This window comes from Orbicella faveolata, unplaced genomic scaffold, assembly GCF_042242905.1.
Source record: "Orbicella faveolata isolate gen_17 unplaced genomic scaffold, um_ofav_v1 contig_26, whole genome shotgun sequence".
NCBI lineage: Eukaryota > Metazoa > Cnidaria > Anthozoa > Scleractinia > Merulinidae > Orbicella > Orbicella faveolata.
In genome coordinates, this window is record NW_028301554.1 from 6,834,610 (window position 1) to 6,856,905 (window position 22,296).

Sequence of the window (22,296 nt, forward strand, 5' to 3'; positions counted from 1 at the left end):
AACCATTTGAAGTACTTAATTCAAGTGATCCTAATAGGTCGTTGTATGCGACTGGTTCATTTGAGCCACACAGGGGTCAAAAATTGGAACAATAACTGCAGAGATTCTCTTGCACTTATTGGCCAATTTTCATTGTCAATAAGAGGACAGACACACAAAGTATGTAAATTTAAGAACAGTTCATAAAAACTTTGGACGTTTGATTGGTTAACCATTAATAATTGGCGTACATCAAGGAAAAAGTTGACAATATGCCACTTGGTGCCGTCAGACGTTGTTACGTCGCATGAGCTGTTTCCTCGTCACGATACAGCACTTACACCTTGCTTTCTGTCGAAATTAACCTTTTCAAACTATTTTTTATGCATAATTTATTAAATTTTAAACATTTTAGCCTTTTAAATTTTGTTTAAAATTTTCGTGTAAACTTTCCAATGGATCTCCAATATGGTTCCATTATACTCATTATAATTTTGCATTGTACATATAGATCTGAATTGGAATTAGTGTTCAACAGAGCTTCAAGCTGCTCAAGCTATTGTTTTAATAAAGGATCGTTTCGCTTTCTCTTTTGTAACTAGTAGAGCAGACTTTTATTCCTACTCCACGTTTCCTCAGCATAAATTTCCTCGATCGATCCATCGATGCTTCGCGATCTTTTTAATTATAAGCTGCCTGTTTAATCTTTGACATAACTAATTTTATAATTTTATGGCCACTAGCGTAAGCAACCCAAATTCCGAGTAACAAAAACAGTTTAAAAAGCTGATTTCACCTAAAATTAGCTTTTCACTAAATTTACTAGTTATTACAACGATAATGAGTAAATGTCAAAGATACGGACGAGTTCCACAAAATATATTAGCACGTTTAGCCAGGCAGGCTCAGTGACCCGTTAATAACTGTGCCTTAAAAAGTACAAATACAAGATATAAGCTACAATACAAGCCCTTCTTAAGAGGAATTCGTCCATCATTTCTAAGTTTATCTTTAACGATTGAGGTATATTAAGGAAAAAGGTGACTACACGTCAATTGATGCCGTCAAACATTGTTAGCTCCTTCGGCTTTGGGTATTAGCTGTTTCCTCGACAAGTTTGAAAATTGAAGGCATCGCACGATACAGCACTTACACCTTGCTTTCACATAACAAACGTTCTCAAAGTTGTAATTAATTATTACTCGGGCGTCCGTAGGAAAGCCCGAGTTATAAAATGCAAGCGGTTTGGTCGCCAAAAGGGGGTCATGGTCCCAGGCGTTCCATGCGTAGATCGTGGAAACTGGGGACGAGAAACGCGACACTACTCGCTTTTTGTGACAGACTGCGGTGTTTTGCGAAGAACGTTTTAGCAAGAATCGCGCCTTATACGTTCATCTCACATACAGAGATGTCGATCGTTTTCGGAAAGGGTCGGTCCACCAATTATATTGCTTGAAAGCCAGCCTGGTAAGCAAAGTTCACGCTCGAAATATTTTAGCTATAGCGCTGTTAATTTTCACTTTTACTACAAAACTCATAGCCTCTATCGCTCGATTGGTCGATGCTGCGAGGTCTTTTTTACAATCAACTTCCTGTTTAATGTTTGGGAAAATTAATTATACAGTTTTATTAAAGGGAACTATTTACACACGTTTGAGATAACCGTCAGTTCTTTACAAACTTTTCCGTAAAACCACCATGGAGTATATGAATAACAAGCTTACTCATTCACTGTTTTAGGGAAATAAAATGAAGCAAAACATCCCAACCATCATTTGAAAAAAAAAACAGCAGATGTTTCTGTGTTGATCAACTTGTCAAATTTGAGGAACATGACATAAGCTTCGCGATGGATGATGCAACTTAGTCACGATTTATGGCAATCATTATAAAACTTTTCAGAAAAAAATTTTTTTTCCGCGTCTCTCAAACTAACACGGCCACTCTTTTGTTATGTTTTATTTTTGTTACGAAAAAACAAAACAACCGATCTTAAGCGTTTTAAGCTTTTCATAACGACGTTTTTCGCAAAAAAGTTAAAATGATGCAGTGGGGAAATAAGTAAAGCTTTTATTTCATGGGCGCAATTTGAAGTCATGTACAGAAAAGAACCCTACCGTTGCTGATTCTTTGTTCCTGTCACGTTTATCCGACTGCGTTACAATCTACGCTCATTATTAGCAAGCGAAATAATACAATTGAAACAAGCGATCAATAAAATTTGGAATAACTATCAAGCCCAACATGCACGAATTGAGGACCTATCTTAAAGTCCCTGTGTCGTTTTCTTTTCGCAGAAAGACCGTAGTGTCAACCTCATGTCCGTGTTGAAGCCGGTAAACATTGCAGTCATAACACGCTCGCAGACGTATTAAGTTGTACATGGGTGTCTATAAAGTCTTGACAAGTTGCGTCAGTGTAAAGTCAACTGAGACATGTCATGTGAAAGATTAGTCCACAATGATTGGTCTTAAAACGGTCAAAAAACTACAACTTTGGTCATGATCTGTCACTCGCTCCTCTTTCTCATATATTGCGGTTTACAGAACTCCTATTTTTCCCATCAAGTAACGATACGTTATTATCGGCAAAGTTTAATCGACGTTTCAATCGTTCAGTGAAACTAAAATATGATGAGAACAGAAGCAGCTACGAATAGCTCAGAAAACGTCACTGGTTTATCAATAATTGTTCCTTCCATGGTAGAAGGCATCGCATTGTGCGCCGCATTTATTTTGACATTTGTATTTATTGTTGTAGGAAACTTGCTCACCGTTGTTCTGTTTGCAGTAGACAGGAGACTTCGTAAGAGAAGTTTGTTCCTAGTCATCAATATGGCGTTTGCTGACCTGATGCTAGGAACTTTGGTTCCACCTATGTTCGTTTACGTTGTCGGGTTTGAATATCAGTTTTGGTCTGCCGGATTGCCGATGCATTTTTCAGCTTTGCGCCGGATCGTTTATACCTTTTTCTCGCAGGCCTCCTTAACTTCAGCAGCTTTCATATCTTGCGAGAGATTTTACGCCACTTATTGGCCACACAAGTATCGAAGACTATCATTACGAGCATACCACATTGTTATTTGTTTGATCTGGGTAGTTTCTCTGGTTTTTGGCGCCATCTTCCCTGCATTGAAACTCTTTATTTCAAGCAAACACGCTATATATCCTTGGATGGTATACGCCCTGATTGTTATATTCATCATATGTGGTTGTAACATCGGCATTTGGAGAAAGTTTCAACATGGAGGGGTCGCAACACAGCAACCATGCAGAGCCTCGCAAAGCAAACGCTTAACAAAGACCTTGATGTTTGTATCTACTCTTGCTTTGCTGTCGTGGCTCCCTTTAATCATTTCGATCAGTCTAAAATTAGTCTATCATGTCCAGATACCTAGCCTTTGGTATTACCTGGTGGTAGTTTTAAATATATCGAGCTCCTTTGTGAATCCAGTTTTGTACGCGTTAAGGATTCCTGAGTTCACAGAAGCCCTGGTTTTGTGCTGCTCTAAAAGGTAAGCGGCGCCGATCATTACAGCAACTAAAAGACACAGAAAAATAAGAACAGAGCCCGGTCCACTACAACTGGCGTTTGAACAGGAAGTGATGGATACCAAACTGTAGTGAAACGAGACAATAGAACTTCTAGGTTGATACTGCGGGTTTCACTCTCTAATATTTCATAACAAAACATTGTTTTGAACATTGTTAATAAATCATGCTAATATTAGATTCTACGGTATGCAATCTTAAAAATATTTTGTATCGTCAGTGAACTCGATCAACAACAGGTTGAATAAGTGAAACTTTGGATCTCAACTTTATTAGTACAGCATTAATGTACTCCCTATAAACACAGCACAAAATACAGGAAGTAATAATTATCTTCATGCAATATCGTGTTATGATAATAGCTGCGAATTAAAATAAACCTAAAAAATTAACAAGGATCCCTCGGAAAATTTTTGGCCCTGGCCAACGATTTTTAAATTCGCCTTAATACTAGGTGAACATAACTTTGTAGTTGATCAAAATATACAGCTACGAAAGAGAATTAGCAGCAGCTATGAATATTATGATAAATAAGGACGAAAATATCAAAAGATGTGTGCCCGTTTCTACATCTGTAATAGGAACCGTATTCCTTGAAGAAGTGTACTGAGTTTTCTTTAAATATACATTTGTAGAGGCCTGAGTTCAAGTTTGGTGACTAATTTATGACCGTTGAATTCGAAGCATGTAACTCCCAGAAGAAATTAAGTGAAAACAGAACTTAACGTTTTTGTCCACACTCGTCATGTGCGGACTTTCAGACTGTACTGATCATCCCGCTTCCAAAACCATTTCACTTTTTACAAAATCTCATGCAGCTTTCTAAGTAAGTTTTGTCCTTCGATTGAAAATAATGTACTTTTCTAACCATTTACGGTTGAAACGCGGTAACTCCTTGCAATAGTCGTCATGCGAGCTACAGTCATGCTTTTTAAACTGTTTCCCCCAGGTTTGGGGCCGGTTAAAAAAGCGTTGATCAAACAAAGCAACAGAAAACGGTCTTCCCCCAATAGAACACGAAAAGACCCAACAGCCAGAAACGGTTGATTCCAATAGAACACGACCTAAATGTATTCTATATATTTTGTTGTTTTTTTTTTTCGCTTGGCTAGTGAGGCTAAGAGAGTGTTCCTAGGTCGCTAAAAGGACAATTACTAGCTCAAGAACAAGTTCAGCGCACTGTGTAACATTGAATTTTCATTCCAAGTCCATTTGTTTTGCCGAAACTGAAATTTAAGACAAAAAGAGCGCCAATGGTTATTTGATGGTCATTATTCAAATTTGTGGAAAACAAGGAAAACAGATGCCGCATCTTTATCACTTCATTAACACTGGGCCGCTAACAATGTGCACTCAATTGCCAATCTAACTCCAAGTGGCATGGTAAAACCAACTTCAAATCTCTAAGTTTACTTTCCCCATCGGAAAGACAGGCTTATAACCTATAAACTCCAGTTAATAGAGAATTTAGCTGTAAGGTATAGTTCCTTAAAGGTAAATACTTTTGCAAATTCAAGATCAAACAAGGCATTGAGTAAATATGATCCTGTTCATTATTCTTTTGTAAAGTCAAAACGGCAAACATTTCCTTTTTAAATTACAATTTTTAATTACGTGCGCCGCCAGAGACTAAATATCGATGATTAGCTTGTGACAGATGGATATTAACGAACGCAGCAAAATTAAAAAGCTACAGCAGGTCTGGCGAATATATCTGCTGTTTTCGCTTATAAATCGCTCTGCACATGTAAATCACTTTATACCTATATTTTTGAAAAAGAAAAATGTCGAAGACTCCTAATATCAATGGATTGCTGAAGAACTCCACGAGCCATAAAAAGTAAATATTGATGCAATATTCATGCAATATTCGTATTCATTTATATTTATGACGTACCCCTAATGTCAATAGATTGCTGAAGAACTCTATAAACAATAAAAAGTCAAAATCCATGCAAACCGAGCAACTACATCTATTAAATTATCAATGTCTTACCCAGCTGTTGATTAGGCTATTCTTCTTTCCTTTTTAACTCAAAGAATAATTGGCTGATAAACTAAACTAAAATGAGACATTTAACAATCACGTAACAGCAAAATACTCGAAAATGCAGATGAAAATTCACAATATCCCCAGAATTTAAGTAAGAACCTGTCTCAAAATACAGTTCTGTGATACTTCCATGTAAATTTAAACAAATATACTATCGTTTTTCACCGTAGCCGAGCACTCATTTGTTGATTATTCTGTTTCGGACCAAGCTCATTGTGAATTTTAAATTCTTGCAAAAGGATACGAAAGTCAGGATAATTTAGTACTCAGGAATGAGCGCTATTTTGATTGAGGACTTCCATTGCATTTTTTTGCAAAAATTTATTCCATTGTCAGTTTTAAAAGCAAATAGTTTCTAGGCATTTGAAGAAATTTAAATTCAGTCTAGCAAGAACACTGCATAATAGCTGCGGACTTTTGATTGGTTAACCTTTAATAACTCGCGTACATCAAGGAAAAAGTTGACAATATGCCACTTGCTGCCGTCAGACGTTGTTACGTAAAAGCCCACGGTTTCGCGCATGAGCTGTTTCCTCGTCACGATGCAGCACTTATACCTTGCTTTCTGTCAAAATTAACCTTCTCAAACTATTTTTTATGGATAATTTTTTAAATTTTGAACATTTTCGCCTTTTAAATTTTGTTTAGAATTCTCGTGTAAACTTTCCAATGGATCTCCAATATGGTTGCAGTATCCTCATTATAATTTTGCATTGTACATATAGACCTGAATTGGAATTAGTGTTCAACAGAGCTTCAAGCTGCTCAAGCTGTTGTTTTAATAAAGGATCGTTTCGCTTTCTCTTTTGTAACTAGTAGAGCAGACTTTTATTCCTACTCCACGTTTCCTCAGCATAAATTTCCTCGATCGATCCATCGATGCTTCGCGATCTTTTTAATTATAAGCTGCCTGTTAATCTTTGAAATAACTAATTCTATAATTTTATGGCCACTAGCGTAAGCAACCCAAATTCCGAGTAACAAAAACAGTTTAAAAAGCTGATGTCACCTAAAATTAGCTTTTCACTAAATTTACTAGTTATTACAACGATGATTAGTCAATTTTAAAACGTGAAATGTCCATTCGTGTTGCCGCCTTAATTCGGTTTTTCTTGCAATCGCCTTGGGTCAAAAATTCCACTTAGCAGATGGTTATTTGCAGTGAGCACAAAATAACAAGGAGATAAACATGTTAAAGATACGGACGAGCTCAACAAAATATATTAGCACGTTTAGCCAAGCAGGCTCAGTGACCCGTTAATAACTGTGCCTTAAAAAGTGCAAATACAAGATATAAGCTACAATATAAGCCTTTCTTAAGAGGAATTCGTCCGTCATTTCTAAGTTTATCTTTAATGATTGGCGTATATTAAGGAAAAAAGGTGACTACATGTCAATTGATGCCGTCAAACATTGTTAACTCCTTCGGCTTTGGGTATTAGCTGTTTCCTCGACAAGTTTGAAAATTGAAGGCATCCCACGACACAGTACTTACATCTTGCTTTCACATAACAAACGTTCTCAAAGTTGTAATTATTTTATTTTGTAATCTTTTTTTAATATTTTAGCGCTGTTAATTTTCACTTTCCCTACAAAACCCATACTTTTGTTCCAATTAAATTACCTTATAATTAGTTAAGTTAAAATTAACCTCTATCGATCGATCGGTCGACGCTGTGAATTCTGTTTTACAATCAACTTCCTGTTTAATGTTTGGGAAATTAATTATACAGATTTATTGAAGGGAACTATTTACACGCGTTTGAGATCACCCTCAGTTCTTTACAAACTTTTCGGTAAAACCACTATGGAGTATATGAATAACAAGCTTACTCATTCACTGTTTTAAGGAAATGAAACGAAGCAAAACATCCAAACCATCATTTGAAACCTTTACTTAAAAGCAAGGGGAAAAAAAAACAGTACATGCTTCTGTGTTGATCACTGACTCGTCAAATTTGAGGAACATGACATAAGCATCGCGACGGATGACGCAACTTAGTCACGATTTATGGCAGTTATTGCAAAACTATTCTGAAAAATATTTTTCTTTCGCGTCTTTCAAACTAACACGGCCACTCTTTTGTTTTGTTTTATTTTTGGAACGAAAAAACAAAACAACCGATCTTAAGCGTTTTAAGCTTTTTATAATGACGTTTGTCGCAAAAAAGTTAAAATGATGAAGCGGGGAAATAAGTAAGGCTTTTATTTCATGGGCGCAATTTGAAGTCATTTACAGAAAAGCACCCTACCGCCGCTTTGTTCCTGTCACGTTTATCTGGCTGCGTTACAATCTACCCTCATTATTAGCGACCCAAATAATACAATTCTAACAAGCGATCAATAATATTTGGAATAACTATCAAGCCCAACATGCACGAATTGAGGACTTATCTTGAAGTCCGTGTGTCGTTTTCTTTTCGCAGAAAGACCGTAGTATCAACCTCATGTCCGTGTCAAAGCCGGTAAACATTGCAGTCATAACACGCTCGCAGACGTATTAAGTTGCAAATGGGTGTCTATAAAGTCTTGACAAGTTGCGTCAGTGTAAAGTCAACTGAGACATGTCATGTGAAAGATTAGCCCACGATGATTAGTCTTAAAACGGTCAAAAACTACAACTTTGGTTATGATCTGTCACTCGCTCCTCTTTCTCATATATTGTGGTTTACAGAACTCCTATTTTTCCCATCAAGTAACGATACGTTATTATCGGCAAAATTTAATCGACGTTTCAATCGTTCAGTGAAACTAAAATATGATGAGAACAGAAGCAGCTACAAATAGCTCAGAGAATGCGACTGGTTCATCAATGATTGTTCCTTCCATGGCAGAAGGCATCGCATTGTGCGCCACATTTATTTTGATATTTGTATTTATTGTTGTAGGAAACTTGCTCACCGTTGTTTTGTTTGCAGTAGACAGGAGACTTCGTAAGAGAAGTTTGTTCCTAGTCATCAATATGGCGTTTGCTGACCTGATGTTAGGAGTCCTGTCGCTACCTATCTACATTTACACTGTTGGGAGCAGGTTTCAACTTTGGAAAGGGGCTTCGCCGATGTCTTTGCCAATTTTCTACACGATCGTTGATATCTTTTTCTCGCAGGCGTCGTTAATTTCTGCAGCTTTCGTATCAGGCGAGAGATTTTACGCCATTTACTAGCCGTTTAAGCACCGAACACTGTCAATGCGAGCATACCGTATTATTGTTTTCACTGTGTGGGCACTGACTCTCTTTATCGCCGCCCTCTTCAGTGCAACACATCTCTTGTTTTCATTCAAACGTGCTATGCATTATTGGATGCCATACGTCATGATTATAACATTCATCATATGTGGCAGTAACATCGGCATTTGGAGAAAGTTTCGACGCGGAAATATCGCTCCACAACAGCAAAACAGAGACTCGCAAAACAAACGCTTAACAAAGACCTTGCTATTTGTGTCTATTCTTGCTTTGCTGTGCTGGATCCCTTTAGTTATTTTGAACGGTTTAATTTTTGTGTATGATGTCCAAATACCGTGGACATTTTATGACCTGGTGAACGTTATAAATTACTCCAATTCTTTTGCGAATCCAGTTGTGTACGTATTAAGAATACCTGAGCTTAGAGAAGGCCTGGTTTTGTGTTGTTTAAGAAGACCAGCCGCGCCAAACATGGTAAACATTAATAGAAGAAGTAAGAAGACTCCGGCGACAGAGCTCAGAACTTTACGAACTCACAACAGTCTCCTACAGCTGAAGTTTAAACTGGAAGTTCTGGATACCAAAGTTTAGAAACTCTGAGTTGATGTTGTAGATTAGATGCTCTTGAGTTGTGAAGCGAAACATATGTTCCGTGATCAGTGAAGCATTGCCAGTTGTGCATAAATTTGTTTACACGCATATTTTGTCTCTTAACTCCATTTGTGCACCGCCTCTAACCACAACTAAACTACAAGAAAATTTTAACTTGGTTCAGGATCATGTAACATATAAACTACTATTTAACAAATTTCCAACCAGTTTAGGACAATAATGCATGGCATGTTTAGTGTGTGATCTCTTAACCCATAATTATTCCACTGAATAATTTTAGACATCATTTTACGGTTGGTCAAAATTACATGTGAGTAAGACAATTTGGGCCGGAAACAAACATTGTACCCTTCTGATGTCATCTTTCGGAAACATATGAATGACAATGCCTTGCGTTTAAGTGGTGTTTTTACAGCTCATCAAACCAGGCCCTCCGATAAAGCAAACCTTCCCGGCGTTCTTTCGCTGGTTTCTCTTAGCTGTCGTGATGGCTGAAAGGTTGTACACACATTGTGACGTCAACGGTTCTTAATTTGCATATTTTGACCGCGCGCGGAATGTCGCACATTTTTTATTCGAATTGCCCAACTTCGAAGCAGGAAAAAAATTATTGTGCGCTTGTCCGAAGCCCAAAATCGAAATTTACCAATCAGAAAAAAAGTAGACTTCAATATTTTGGGGTAAAAAAAAGTGGGCAAAAATCTCATTTCATAGGCACTTCAAGGACATTCGCGCTAATTGTTTCTGCAAATGCTTACAACGCACGAAAATTCACAAGCCGCATCATGCATCGAGTGCGCGCTCACTAATATCAAAGTGCTCTGTGAACAAACTCGTGAATTGAACAGATGAATTAAATTATTTTTTTTGGATTATCTGGTTAAGGGAATTTTGTGGTTGATTTTTATATTTAGAGTACGAGCAGTAGTTCAGTGTTCGCTGATATGGTACCAAAGAAACAAAGTAACATTTGGATAAGATGGTATCACAACAGACCTTTTTCGCTTGGGCAGTTGTCCTATTACAGACCACGTGATATTCTCTAGAGAATTGTCCTTTTATCCATCTAAAAATTATTTATTCATATGCACGCGACTATTTCAAAATTTGAAAGGAAGAATTCTCAAGAGTATCATCACATGGTCTGAAATGGGGCAACAAACCGCCCAGTCGAAAAAGGTCTATTGGCACGATCATGTTATTACATGAAAAAATGAAGAAAATCTATCGATTAGAGGTTTGAATTTTTTGCAAAATGCACCATCGAATTTCGTTCTTTTTAGCTCTTCGTTTATCTGTGCGGCAGTTTCAACTGCCTATTAAAGTGTTACGTTTTGTGAGAATTATCAACGCAACGGATTCACTTGTACAAAATAATGCTAGGAAACTTTGTCTCCGTTGATTCATCTTTGATGTTTTAAGCTAAAAACCCTGGAGACCATGCTGATTTACACGCGCCAATTTTTCAAAATCAGACTAGTTTGCCACATGCTTTATCTCTGAAACGAAGTCCGTGACCCCCAATGTTTCTTCATTTATGAAACAAGTAATTAATGATCTGTCCGCAGTAGAAGTTTGAAGAAAATCTTTCGAGTAGAACATTTTCGCGCGAACGTCCTTAATTTAGCGTTTAATGTTTCAGCATTTGCTTTTCGGATTTTGGAGGTAAGCAAAGCGTTCGTCTTGTTCCTGGACCTCTTTATTTCACCTCGGTACTGATCCGTGCAAGTTTATGAGGTTTGTAATATAGATGCTTCAACCGAAAGCTGAAGGCTAGCTAGATTGGGCTTCAAACCTCTTCAGTTCGCTCTCTCAATAGCTAACTGTAAAGCGAACACGTTTTATTTGGGGGTTCGCGACTGGCTAATAACGGGGAAAACCGGGAATAATTGACTTGGGGGCTAGGAAGACAAACAGTCATTTGCTCTACATGAATTAGAAAACAAATTTTGATTTGCAGATTAGAATCATCTACTCTATACCTCGAAGTGGAAGGAAATGTTAGTTTGCCTGCTCAAAACAATTAACAGGGTTTTGTTGAAGATAGGCATTTATAACCTTGAATTGCCTTTGTAGGAAAAAAAGTCTCGCAGGCGAGAGGCATTAACACTAACCTAAAAAGGTATAGTAGGGCAATGATTTCAAATGAAAATGTCTTGATCCCTCAAAAAATGAAAAGTACACATCTTTCTTGCTGTATCAAGCTAACTGTATTCAAGTTTGTGAAATGTAGTTTCGATCATTATGCTCGGCAGTTTGCCGGTTTTGAGTGACTTTTTTTTTAGCGGTTTTCAAGAAATTTTGAGAGGTTTCAGTCTGGATTCTCGTAGGCCCAATGCCCCCTATATCGACGAGTTTTTTATTACTGAATTACACATGTCCGATTGTGTGTTACGTTTAATGCTAATTATAAAAGCACTCGTGCTAGTTAGGTATGAGATGGTTATAGCCAACTCAGATCCAAAACGCGCGCTGGTGAAAAAATTGTCTGATATAACGCTAGGGTGATCTGCGACTAGACATTGCATGAGTACATGTATTTTGACATCGTTTGTCTATATTTTCATTGAGTATTTGAATTTGTTTTCCTACATTATTATTAGTTCGAAGAAGCGAATTTTTCATCAACAATTTTAGAAACCAGATGAAGCGTTTTGGCACAACCGTCGCTCAACGTTTTGTGGCGTGTTTTTAACCAGTCAAAAGGATCCTTTGTTTTCCATCGCCGTGCACTGTGAGAACTTTGTAGTCAATCAAAATAAAACATGTCTTAGTGCTCAAGTTGTTGTCGCTACGTTATAAATGAATTGGTTCATGCTTTTAGCTTTGCGAATATCGAGTTATGGATGCACTTTGGAAGTTTGGAGAGCACTCAAGAAGCTACACTTCTCTCTTGCTCTCCAAACTTCCCGCGTGCATCCATAACTCGATATACCCTGCACGCTAAGTATGAACCAATTCTTCAATACGTGGCAAAAAGTCTTGTTTTAACCAGACATGAAAACCGCAGAATTTAACGTGGTGAATATGTAAGAAATAATTCATGATCTTAAAAAAAAAAAAAGAAAAAAAAAAGAAAAAAAGAAAACCATCACCTTTCGACGAGCAAATGTAAATTGGTAGAGACTCCTAGCATGAAGTCAACACACGCCATATTGCTGAATAGAAACAAACTTCCCTTTCAAAGTCTCGGCCTGTCTGAGCGAACGGAATTATGGTGTGCAAGTCTCCTACGACAATAAAAACAAACTCTAACCTACTAACGGAGCACAATGCAATGCCTTATGCCTTGAAAGAAACAATTCTTGATGAAACCGTTGCGTACTCGGAACTTTTGTTTGAAAGCCAATAATCTGAAGCATTTTGCATCTCTAATGGAACATATTGTTGAATTAATCAACGATGATTGTCCCAGAAAAAGCGAAAAAACTACAAAGTCGACCGTGATGTGCCACTTGGTCACCCTTTAAATTTCTCCTGCTGCAATTGAACTTAGAAACCAATAAAAATTTAATCTTCGTAATTTATTCCTCCTCAAAGTTTCATTCCCCCGGCATGTCAAGTTATTTCATATCGCACGGTCCATTTGAAATACAATTATCAATCAAAAATGAAAAACACATTTACCGTTTTGTCAAGGTTGAACACACGTATACGTACATCTTGACAAAGTGCGTCAACTTTGAAAGTATGGTAGACCTAAAGCATAGCGTCTTAATGGAACATTATTCATTTAGTCCTCAGTGATCGGTCTTCAAAAATCGAAAAAGCTACACATTTAACACTTAATGACTGGTCCTGAGGGGAACAGTGCATTTTGTTTCCAGAGAATCTCAATGTGTCCCGAGACGAAGTCGAGAGAAACAAAATTCACTGTTCCCCAAGGGACCAGTCACTAAGTGATTTGTTGTATAGCAAAACCAAACAAAAGCAAATTTTGAAAAACGCGTTGAGATTCCAGCGACAAGATCAGGCCACCTTCGACCAACTGCACGCTCTGATCACGTGCAACAGCGGTCAACTTTTCGTGGTTAACAGTGAACTGTTTCTTGTTTGACGTCATCGTTTTTCTTGTTGCCCGCTCATGGCATTTGGCAGTAACCAGTTTCATTGTTAGGTGAATGGGCGCGCTGTAGCAGGAAAAACGCCAGCTATATAACAACTGGCCTTGATGCCACTTGGTCTTCGATTCACTCTTATAAAGTGTGGATTATATAACTCCTATTTCCTGGTCTCATCTACACGTAGTCATCGGCTGAGTTTATTCAGCGTTTCAATCGTTCTGTCAAAACTAAAAAAAAAAAATGAATATTACAGCAGCAGCTAACACTTGCTCAGAGAACGCGACTGGTTCAACCAGAATTGTTCCTTCCGAAGCAGAAGGAATGGCATTGTGCACCGGTTTTATTTTCGAGCTTGCCTTTATTATTGTGGGAAACTTGCTCACCATTGTTCTTTTTGCAGTAAACAGGACACTTCGAAAGGGAAGTTTGTTTCTGGTAATCAATATGGCGTTTGCTGACCCGATGTTTACTTTAAATTGTCGGGGCTGTTTATCTGTTTTGGCCGACTGATTTCGAATGGATATCTTTGTATATTTTCTCCATAGTCGCTAATCCATTTTTTACATTTGCCTCGATAATTTCTGCGGCTTTTATTTCTGCCGAAAGACTTTACGCCTCGTATCGGCCACTAAAACACCGAACACTGTCAACGCGAGCATACCACATTGTTATATTTATGATCTGGACACTTCGTGTCGTTTTTGCCGCTATCGGCACTGCTTTGAATCTCTTTATTTCAGCTAAACACTCTACATACCTTTGGACGCTATACATCCTGAGTCTAATATTCACCGTGTGTGGCTCTAACATCGCCATTCGTAACAAGTTTCAACAGAAAGCTGTAGCCACACGATAGCCAAGAAGATCTTCATAAAACAAGCCCTTAACAAAGACCTTGCTGTTTGTATCTATTCTTGCTTTGCTGTCGTTTCTCACTGTAATTTTCATGCAATATATAATTTTTGCCTACCAAGGCCAGATACCTTGGAAATTTTGCCTTGACGCCTGCGCTGCACTTATTCCGCTCGTCCTGATCTCGAGCCAAATATCTCTCTGTCCGGCCCTTCCACTCCGTCAATAAGTATTTTATCACATGACCATTTTGTGGCTTCTTCAATTGTGAGGAGTTTTGACTTTCCTTCTTCTCTCGAAGTAACGTGGCAACTGAAAACCTCCGTAGTTCTGCGTCGGACAGTTCTCCAGGACAGCATCGATTTTGCGGGGCGTACGTGTTCTAATAGGGCGTGCGCGTTTTTCAGACCCTCTTACTTCGACGAGTACGGCCCTGACACGGGACCTTTCGTTATGGTTTTGCAAAGAAATAGCGCACGGGGCTGCACGGGTCATATGATAAAAACCTACCATTTAACATACAGTCGAACCTCCCGTAAGCGACCAGCCAAAATGTCAAGCCTAGGTGGTCGCTTACGGGAGGGGGGTAGCTTACGAGGGAATATTGGGCGAAAATTTTGCCTCATTAGCATATGGTAACTGCAGAGACTTACCCCATGTTTTAAATGTTTTTCAAAAGTCAATTTCGAGAAAAAAATACTCTACTTATCATTGAGAAATATCCGTCTCTTGTACTACCCAGTATTGCGCTAATGTTACAACAACTTATTATCCAATTTCTGCTCTATTATCTGTCAAGCTGTCGCTTACGGAAGGTCAAAAACAAAAGATAATTTCAAACTATTAGCTCTAAAAGTGGTCGCGGTCGCTTACGAGAGGTGGTCGCTTACAAGAGCTTCTAAATATAGTGATTTTTAAAAACTGTTGGTATTTTGGAAAACTGGTCGCTGAGGAGAGGTGGTCGTACGTTTGACTGTAATCCTAAAATGTTTCAAGGCAATAAGGCCTTCTTGGCATGTTTTCTAAGTTTTCGCAACAGATACTTTTTTCTTTCCACAAAAAAAAAAACAACAACAACAACAACACAGTAGCTTGAATAATGGGTGATTTCCAAAAACAGTAAAACTATAACTCGACACCTAAAACAAATATTCTGTAGTACGCTTTTAAATTTAATTTGAGGTAAGAGGTAATCCTAAGCTAAAAGGAATTTGAGAAAATTGCTTAGCAGCCACTTGCTTTTTCTAATACGCAAAATGGCATTCATTATGTCGCGTGATGTTTAAAAGATATGTTATTACTGACATTAAGATTAGATGTTTTACGCACCATTTGTAAGCTTCTAACGTGAAACTAATTACATTTCGGCTCTATACGCTGAAAGAGAAACTTAAAAAGGTTTTGTTAAGAATGCCCTACATTTTCCGTGGCGGACCAAAGTCTTAACTGCGTTTTTGTTATCTTATGGTTACGGGATTAGAGCTCATATTACAGCTCGTTTACTATTTTTAATGCAGGTTTGTGTCAGATGAATGCCTTTTAAAAGAGAAACACTCTGGAAATGCGGTTTGATATCAACCACCTGGAATAAACCGAGAATTAAGCCACGCATCGTTTAGCTTTACTGGAACACTTCGGCGATATCACGCTCTTCCGATTTTTCATTTAACCACAAAAAATCCTCATCATTTGATTTATAATGCTGAATTTAGAAAATTATTCATGCATTTTGATTACCTTTTATCTATGGTCTATTAGAGGATAGACGTATAGATGACCTGATTGAAATTTTTTTTCGTTTCTTTGTTATATAAAAGAATTTAAAGGGACGATAGCGTCGTCATGTGATGTTCTTTTAAAAGATCAAATAACAGCAGCATCGAGAATCAGAATCCGATTTATGTACAATGTTCTAGTTCTACTATTCAATTCATATCCTTCAACGTGAATGCTACAGTCTGGTGTCCATCTCTTCCTGTTCAAACGACAATTCAAGGTGACTAGGATCTGTTCGCAATGTTCTTAGCTGTGTCTCCAAAGTCGACGTGGGAGCCATCTTATTTCTTCTTTTAATGTCTTCGATGTTAACTGCTGCTTGCCTTCCAAAACAGCACGAAAGAAAGGCTTGTTTAAACTCAGGAATTTTAAATGCATACACAATTGGATTTACAAAAGAGTTCGAAAAATTTTGAATGTTGGCGATAGTAAAATATCTCAAAGGTATCGAGATAGTTAACGCGTGTAAACAGCTCAAAACAATTAAAGGTGTCCATGACAGCAAAGCAAGAGTAGATACAAACATCAAAGTCTTTGTTAAGCGTTTGTTTTGCGAGGCTTTGCTTTCCTGTTGCGAAGCGACCCTTCCATGTCGAAACTTTCTCCAGATGCCGATATGACAACCACATATGACAAGTATTAGAATTAAAGTGTATGGTGTCCAAACAAACACGGAATGTTTGAATGAAATTAAATTGAATAACGCGTTGAACACTGCGGAGATAAGGACGGCTAGTGCCCATACCATACCAAGAACAATGCGGTATTTTTGCACAGTTAGTGTTCGGTGCTTAAACGGCCAATATATGGCATAAAATCTCTCGGCGGAGATGAAGACCGCAGAAATAAGCGCCACCTGTGAGAAAACGGTGTCGATGATTCTGTTGACAGTTAGAAACTCTGTACTAGCTTCTGTCCAGAGTTGATAATCATTACCGATAACGAAAATGTAGCCTGGTAGAGAAAACGCTCCTAACATAAGGTCAGCAAACGCCATATTGATGACGAGAAATAAACTTTTCTTACGAAGATTCTTGCTGAGTACAAAGAGAACAATGGTGAGCAAGTTTCCTGCGACAATGAAGATAGATATCAAAATAAACGCGCTACACCATGCAATGCCTTCTGCTTTGGAAGAAACAAGCATTGATGAACTAGTCGCATTCTCCGGGCTCCTGTTAGCTGCCAATGTGCGGCTCATTTTTGGCGTTTTAGATGAACGATGAAAACGTTTCCATTTAGAAAAAGACCTGTGGCTTTACTAGTGAGGGTCTAAGGTCCCCTATTGAGTAGCCTGAAAGGCGACAGCTCGGAGTATTCTGTTTGTTCTTTTTTGCCTGTGTGGAGGTCGATCATCGGCAAATGTCCACAACGGAAACGTTTGGAGTTTCAATACTACATAAGGCTGAAAACAGCTGTTCACTTGCGTTTTTCGCTCTTTCAAGGCCAATCATCGTGCCGGACTAATTCAACAATGATGCATCAGTGACACCCAATGCCGTAGTTGAATGTCTACCTTAATGTCGACGTTGATACAGTCTCTTAGGATATTAGCATACGCATCTACAATGTAAATAAAGCTGCAGGTCTAATGTCCAAACTTCTAAGAGTGGGCGGAAAGAATACATCCTGTTCGACCTACCCTTTTAAACTGTTTTTGCGTGGAAAACATTATTATAGACTAAAAAATGAGAAGAAAAATCAGGTAATTAATCTAAATAGGAAATAAAAGAAATGCCTACACTATTTGTTTGTAATAAAACAACCCTGTAGTTATAGATAACAGTACCTGATATTTACATATAAAAATAAAAATATGGAAACAATCTACGATATTGAGTGTTTAAATCATGACAGGCAGAGGTCACCGCGACCACTATTATTCTCTGACAGCATTCTTGAAGGATTTAAGGCTAGTGGGTTATTGCTTTACTTAATCCTTTATCCATACTTGTAGAACAAAAATGGCGTACAATAACTCCTGGTAAAGTATTGTCCCTTCTGTTCACCGTTTACTTTATGACAGTAAGTTTGGCTTTCATAATTTAAAAAAGGCTTTACACTAGTACTTTCATTTAGCAATAATTGCGTTCGAGAGAACGCAGTTCTAATCGGGTAATGCAGAAAAATTCGAGATTTTGTGTATGTATCTTTCTATAGCCTCTTCCAGGCGTTCAGTTAGTTGGGGCGCACCGCGAAATTCAGCGCGCGAAAATAAAAAAACAAGTGCGGTGAGATGAAGCGAAAGAACTTTTTTTCGCTCCTTCTCGCCGCGCTTTTTATATTTTTTCGCGCGCTGTTTTCTGCGGCGAGCCCCAACTAACTGAACGCCTGGAAGAGGCTAATCTTTACATGGACACCAATTTGGCAGCTCAGAAAAATTCTTTAGGGGCGAATGACGTCATCTCCATGTTTGTCCATATGCTTTCTGTGGAGTGTTGTACAATATTGCGGACTTTCGAGTGTCCAGACAGCTTATTGAAGACTGTAGCGGATAAGTTGTTTAAAGTTTGAAGTCAGTGTTAATGGCCTTTGAAAACCTTGCAGACATGTCTTCATGAAATGTGTACGACTTTTCGTACGAACAGAAAGCTGTAGTTTGGCTGCGTGTTGTGTACCCTCTTCTTTTCGACCAAAACCAACGCTGCTTTTCGCTGAATAAACCAAAGGAGAAAATGTGTAGTTTCACTTCGCTGGCCTATATTTCTGTGCGCAAAATATGTAACATAACCCAACGAAAGTGTGTTCATAGGAAAAGAGTTCAACTCCCACAGGATTGCTTTGGTACACCAACATGTCCTCCGTTTCATTGTTACGGTAGTGAAAATGCCCTGTAGCTGTTCCCCCAATGCCAAGGCGATTCAAAGTCGTATTCGTAAACATAATATAATTGTCCTAGTTTTGGTAATAAAAGCAGGTTGTCTCGCATACCGAAGGAACAGGCATCGTTTGTGTCGATTTACGCGGTCAGAATAAAACATGGACTACGGACTGCAGATTGCGGACTGCGGACTACGGGTTCGGGTATAAGACACAGAGTTAGGTATAAAACGCGGACTAAGCATTGCGAAATGGGCATAAAACACGGACTCAGGTATAAAACACGGAGTGCGGACTAAATGTGGCCTACCGACTGCAGTCCTTTTTTTTATTGACCGGTCGTAACTAATACACAATACTTTTATAAACGAGAACAGACCCTATCGTATGCACGTTCTTTGCGATCAATTCATTTGTTTTCGCCACTACTGGAGGGAGGCCAATTTTACGCCTACCTAACAGCTCAGGCACAAAATGCTGTTCCTAAAATTTTGCTTTTTTAACATACCAAACCTACCAAAATTCGAACGCACTCTTTAATCTGCTTTACTACTTAACAATTAGATTATGAGCTCGAGATTTCTGTGAGGTGAAAGTTGATGAGACCGAAGGCCGAATCAACTATCGCCCCATAGAAATCGAGAGCGAATAATCTGATTCTTTTAGTAGCATTTCGAAAAACGATTCCAATTTTTTCTGGTCTGAGTATTAAACTCCACGCTTTAGACAATTCGAACGGACTGAATTAATTGTCAGTTTGACATTTGTAGTTGTATACGCGCGCTTATCAGTTTCTTTCAAAACGTTCGAGCTTTTTTAATTCAAGAAACCGTAAAGTGATCAATAATATTTCTATCAAGTCCAACATGCACGAATTGAGGACCTATCTTGAAGTCCCTGTGTCGTTTTCTTTTTCCAGAAAGACCGTAGTGTCAACCTCATGTCCGTGTTGAAGCCGGTAAACATTGCAGTCATAACACGCTCGTAGACGTATTAAGTTGCACATGGGTGTCTATAAAGTCTTCACAAGTTGCGTCAGTGTAAAGTCAACTGAGACATGTCATGTGAAAGATTAGTCCACGATGATTGGTCTTAAGAGTCCCTGTCCATAAAAATGGAAAATAACTCGGCAAGGGTTGAAAATTCGATTTCGCTCATATTTTCATGGTAGATAGGCTAGGGCATGACAAAAACTACTGGATAGTTTTTTGGCAAAATATCCTTTTATTTCAATGAAATATGCAAATTACCAACTTCCGTTAAAATCGTCATTTGACGCACCGTTGTATTAAACAAGTTTGAGAGCCTCGCATGCAAAACCACATCATTTTTCCGTCTTTAAAACACGCAAATATTTCTGCGCAATGTTTAAATGTGTACTGGGTTGGTTTTAGGGAATGTTGCGTTGTCTTTTTGGGTGCAAAATAATTAAATTTCGAAGACATGTATTTCATTCACTTAAAAGTACTTCGTGAATATAATTGATTTTCACCATGTGCGAAACCTTCAAATGGATTAAGCTTCTGGTGGTTGAATCGCAGAAGGATGATCTACAGATTCCTGTAAAAATTTCTTTGGGCAAACGATTGTGAGCCACGCGAGAGCTTTTCAAAGTACGTTAAAAATGCAAATATTTGACCATTCTCTCGTCAAATTTCAATTTACGGGTTAGACGTATATTTTAGCATGCGCCACATGACCTGACCAGTGTTAAGTTGAAATAGACACAGAGCTGATAATTTCGAAATGTTCTAACCTCATTTGCTGTAAAAGGCAGGTCCAAAGCCGATTTGACGTGTTTCTCTCACCATTCGTCGCACATAAAGCAGAAGTTTGCTTTTCTTTACATAACGTGCGATGTACATCGCCAACTGTCAACTTATTTAATGGTCGAATACCATGAATATGTGACCCTCTTTCGACACATATGATCACCACTGCATCTAAGTCAAAAACGGCTAAGTCATTTGTAGATAGTTGCTTGCTTTGCACTACACCAAAAATATTACGTTTGATCATCATGGTTTGCTGGCTTGAATCCTTGCTTGCAGCGGTTCCCTGTTCGTCACGCAATGCTGTCATCCCAATTTAGGGGGTAGGGGTAGGACAATTTCTATCCTAACACATAAGGCTCCGTAAGGCTGGGAACCACTGGGAGCACACAATCGCGTTGAGTAGGAAGAGATACATTAAGAAGTGAGAAGAATGAATAGTTTACCATTGCCCCTGTTGTTATCTTTTACTCGGCCACCGCTACCTACATGCCCTGCGTAATACTGTAACGCTAAACTCATACCTAGGTCTTTTCGCGCTGTGCAATTATTTTTGGTTTACATGTAATACAATGGGCTACCCCTGGGGAAATGGGTGGTGACCGCTTAATGGGGCTAGCCGCTTAAATAGAGGTTGGTGTACCTTGAATATTTAATTTTTCACTATCGGGTTATAAATTTCTTGGTGAACATGGAGTCAATTCAAGACAATCATGATAGACATGTATTTGAATTATCACTCGTCATGCACCTTAAATTTCAGACTCTTATCTGCCATCGCCCTTTCCAAAACAAAGTTTTTAAATTTTAAGTGGCCGCTTAATAGGGATAAAGACAACAATGAAATCCTTATCGGAACGACCAAATGGTGGCCGCGGAGGTAACCGGTCAATAAGTGTTTTATTTACAATATTTTACTGACAATAATTTTGGACTGTATTGACAAAAGTCCTCTATTTTCTGTTAGAAACATACCAATGCCTCACCACTAGGCAAACAAAATACGCCAAATAAAACGGCATGGCCAGGGCTATTTACTCACGTAATTACTGATTAAATTTAGTCTGTTTTTCTCACGAATTAGACACGTTGTGATTTCCTATTTTTATTTCAACTAGTTCTTGCTTCATTGATCTATAATTTGTTCCATGGCGATTTTTTAAAAATTCTAGTGAGTACAGGCACTAGCTTAATCAGCTGTTGTCTGAAACATCAAAACGTACAACAAACGTGATTTGGACCGAGGCCAAGTACACTATAGAAAACGATTATATAAATATACACATATTATTATATATATGAACAAACAGATGAAGAATGATTAAATTGTTTCATTTATCCTGAGAGTGCTCTGTACAAAATAGATCAAAATGTGCAGCACATGCCGTGACAGCATTGCGTGACGAACAAATAACGGCTGTAAGATTGTGCTGCGCCGACACGCTTATCAGCAATGGTCAGCAATCGATCAAACGTATCATTTCGGCGCAGTGCAAAGCAAGCAACTATCTACAAATGACTCAGCCGTTTTTGACTTATATGCAGTGATGTTCATATGCGCAGAAAGATGGTCACAGATTCCTGGTATTCGACCAATAATAGGTTGACAGTTGACGATGTACGTCGGACG

The 22,296-nt window shown here is 38.3% G+C and overlaps 1 protein-coding gene and 1 pseudogene across 1 annotated transcript; one reads left to right on the forward strand and one right to left on the reverse strand.

Annotated features, from left to right (window-relative positions):
• Positions 1-8,070: 8,070 nt before the first annotated feature.
• Positions 8,071-9,469, forward strand: LOC149107883 (adenosine receptor A3-like; annotated as a pseudogene).
• A 5,594-nt stretch (positions 9,470-15,063) lies between these two features.
• Positions 15,064-17,398, reverse strand: LOC149107884 (adenosine receptor A3-like). Its single transcript, XM_089295963.1, has one exon. The coding sequence runs from the start codon at positions 17,273-17,275 to the stop codon at positions 16,250-16,252; it is 1,026 nt and encodes a 341-aa protein (XP_089152089.1). The 5' UTR covers positions 17,276-17,398; the 3' UTR covers positions 15,064-16,249.
• Positions 17,399-22,296: the final 4,898 nt, after the last annotated feature.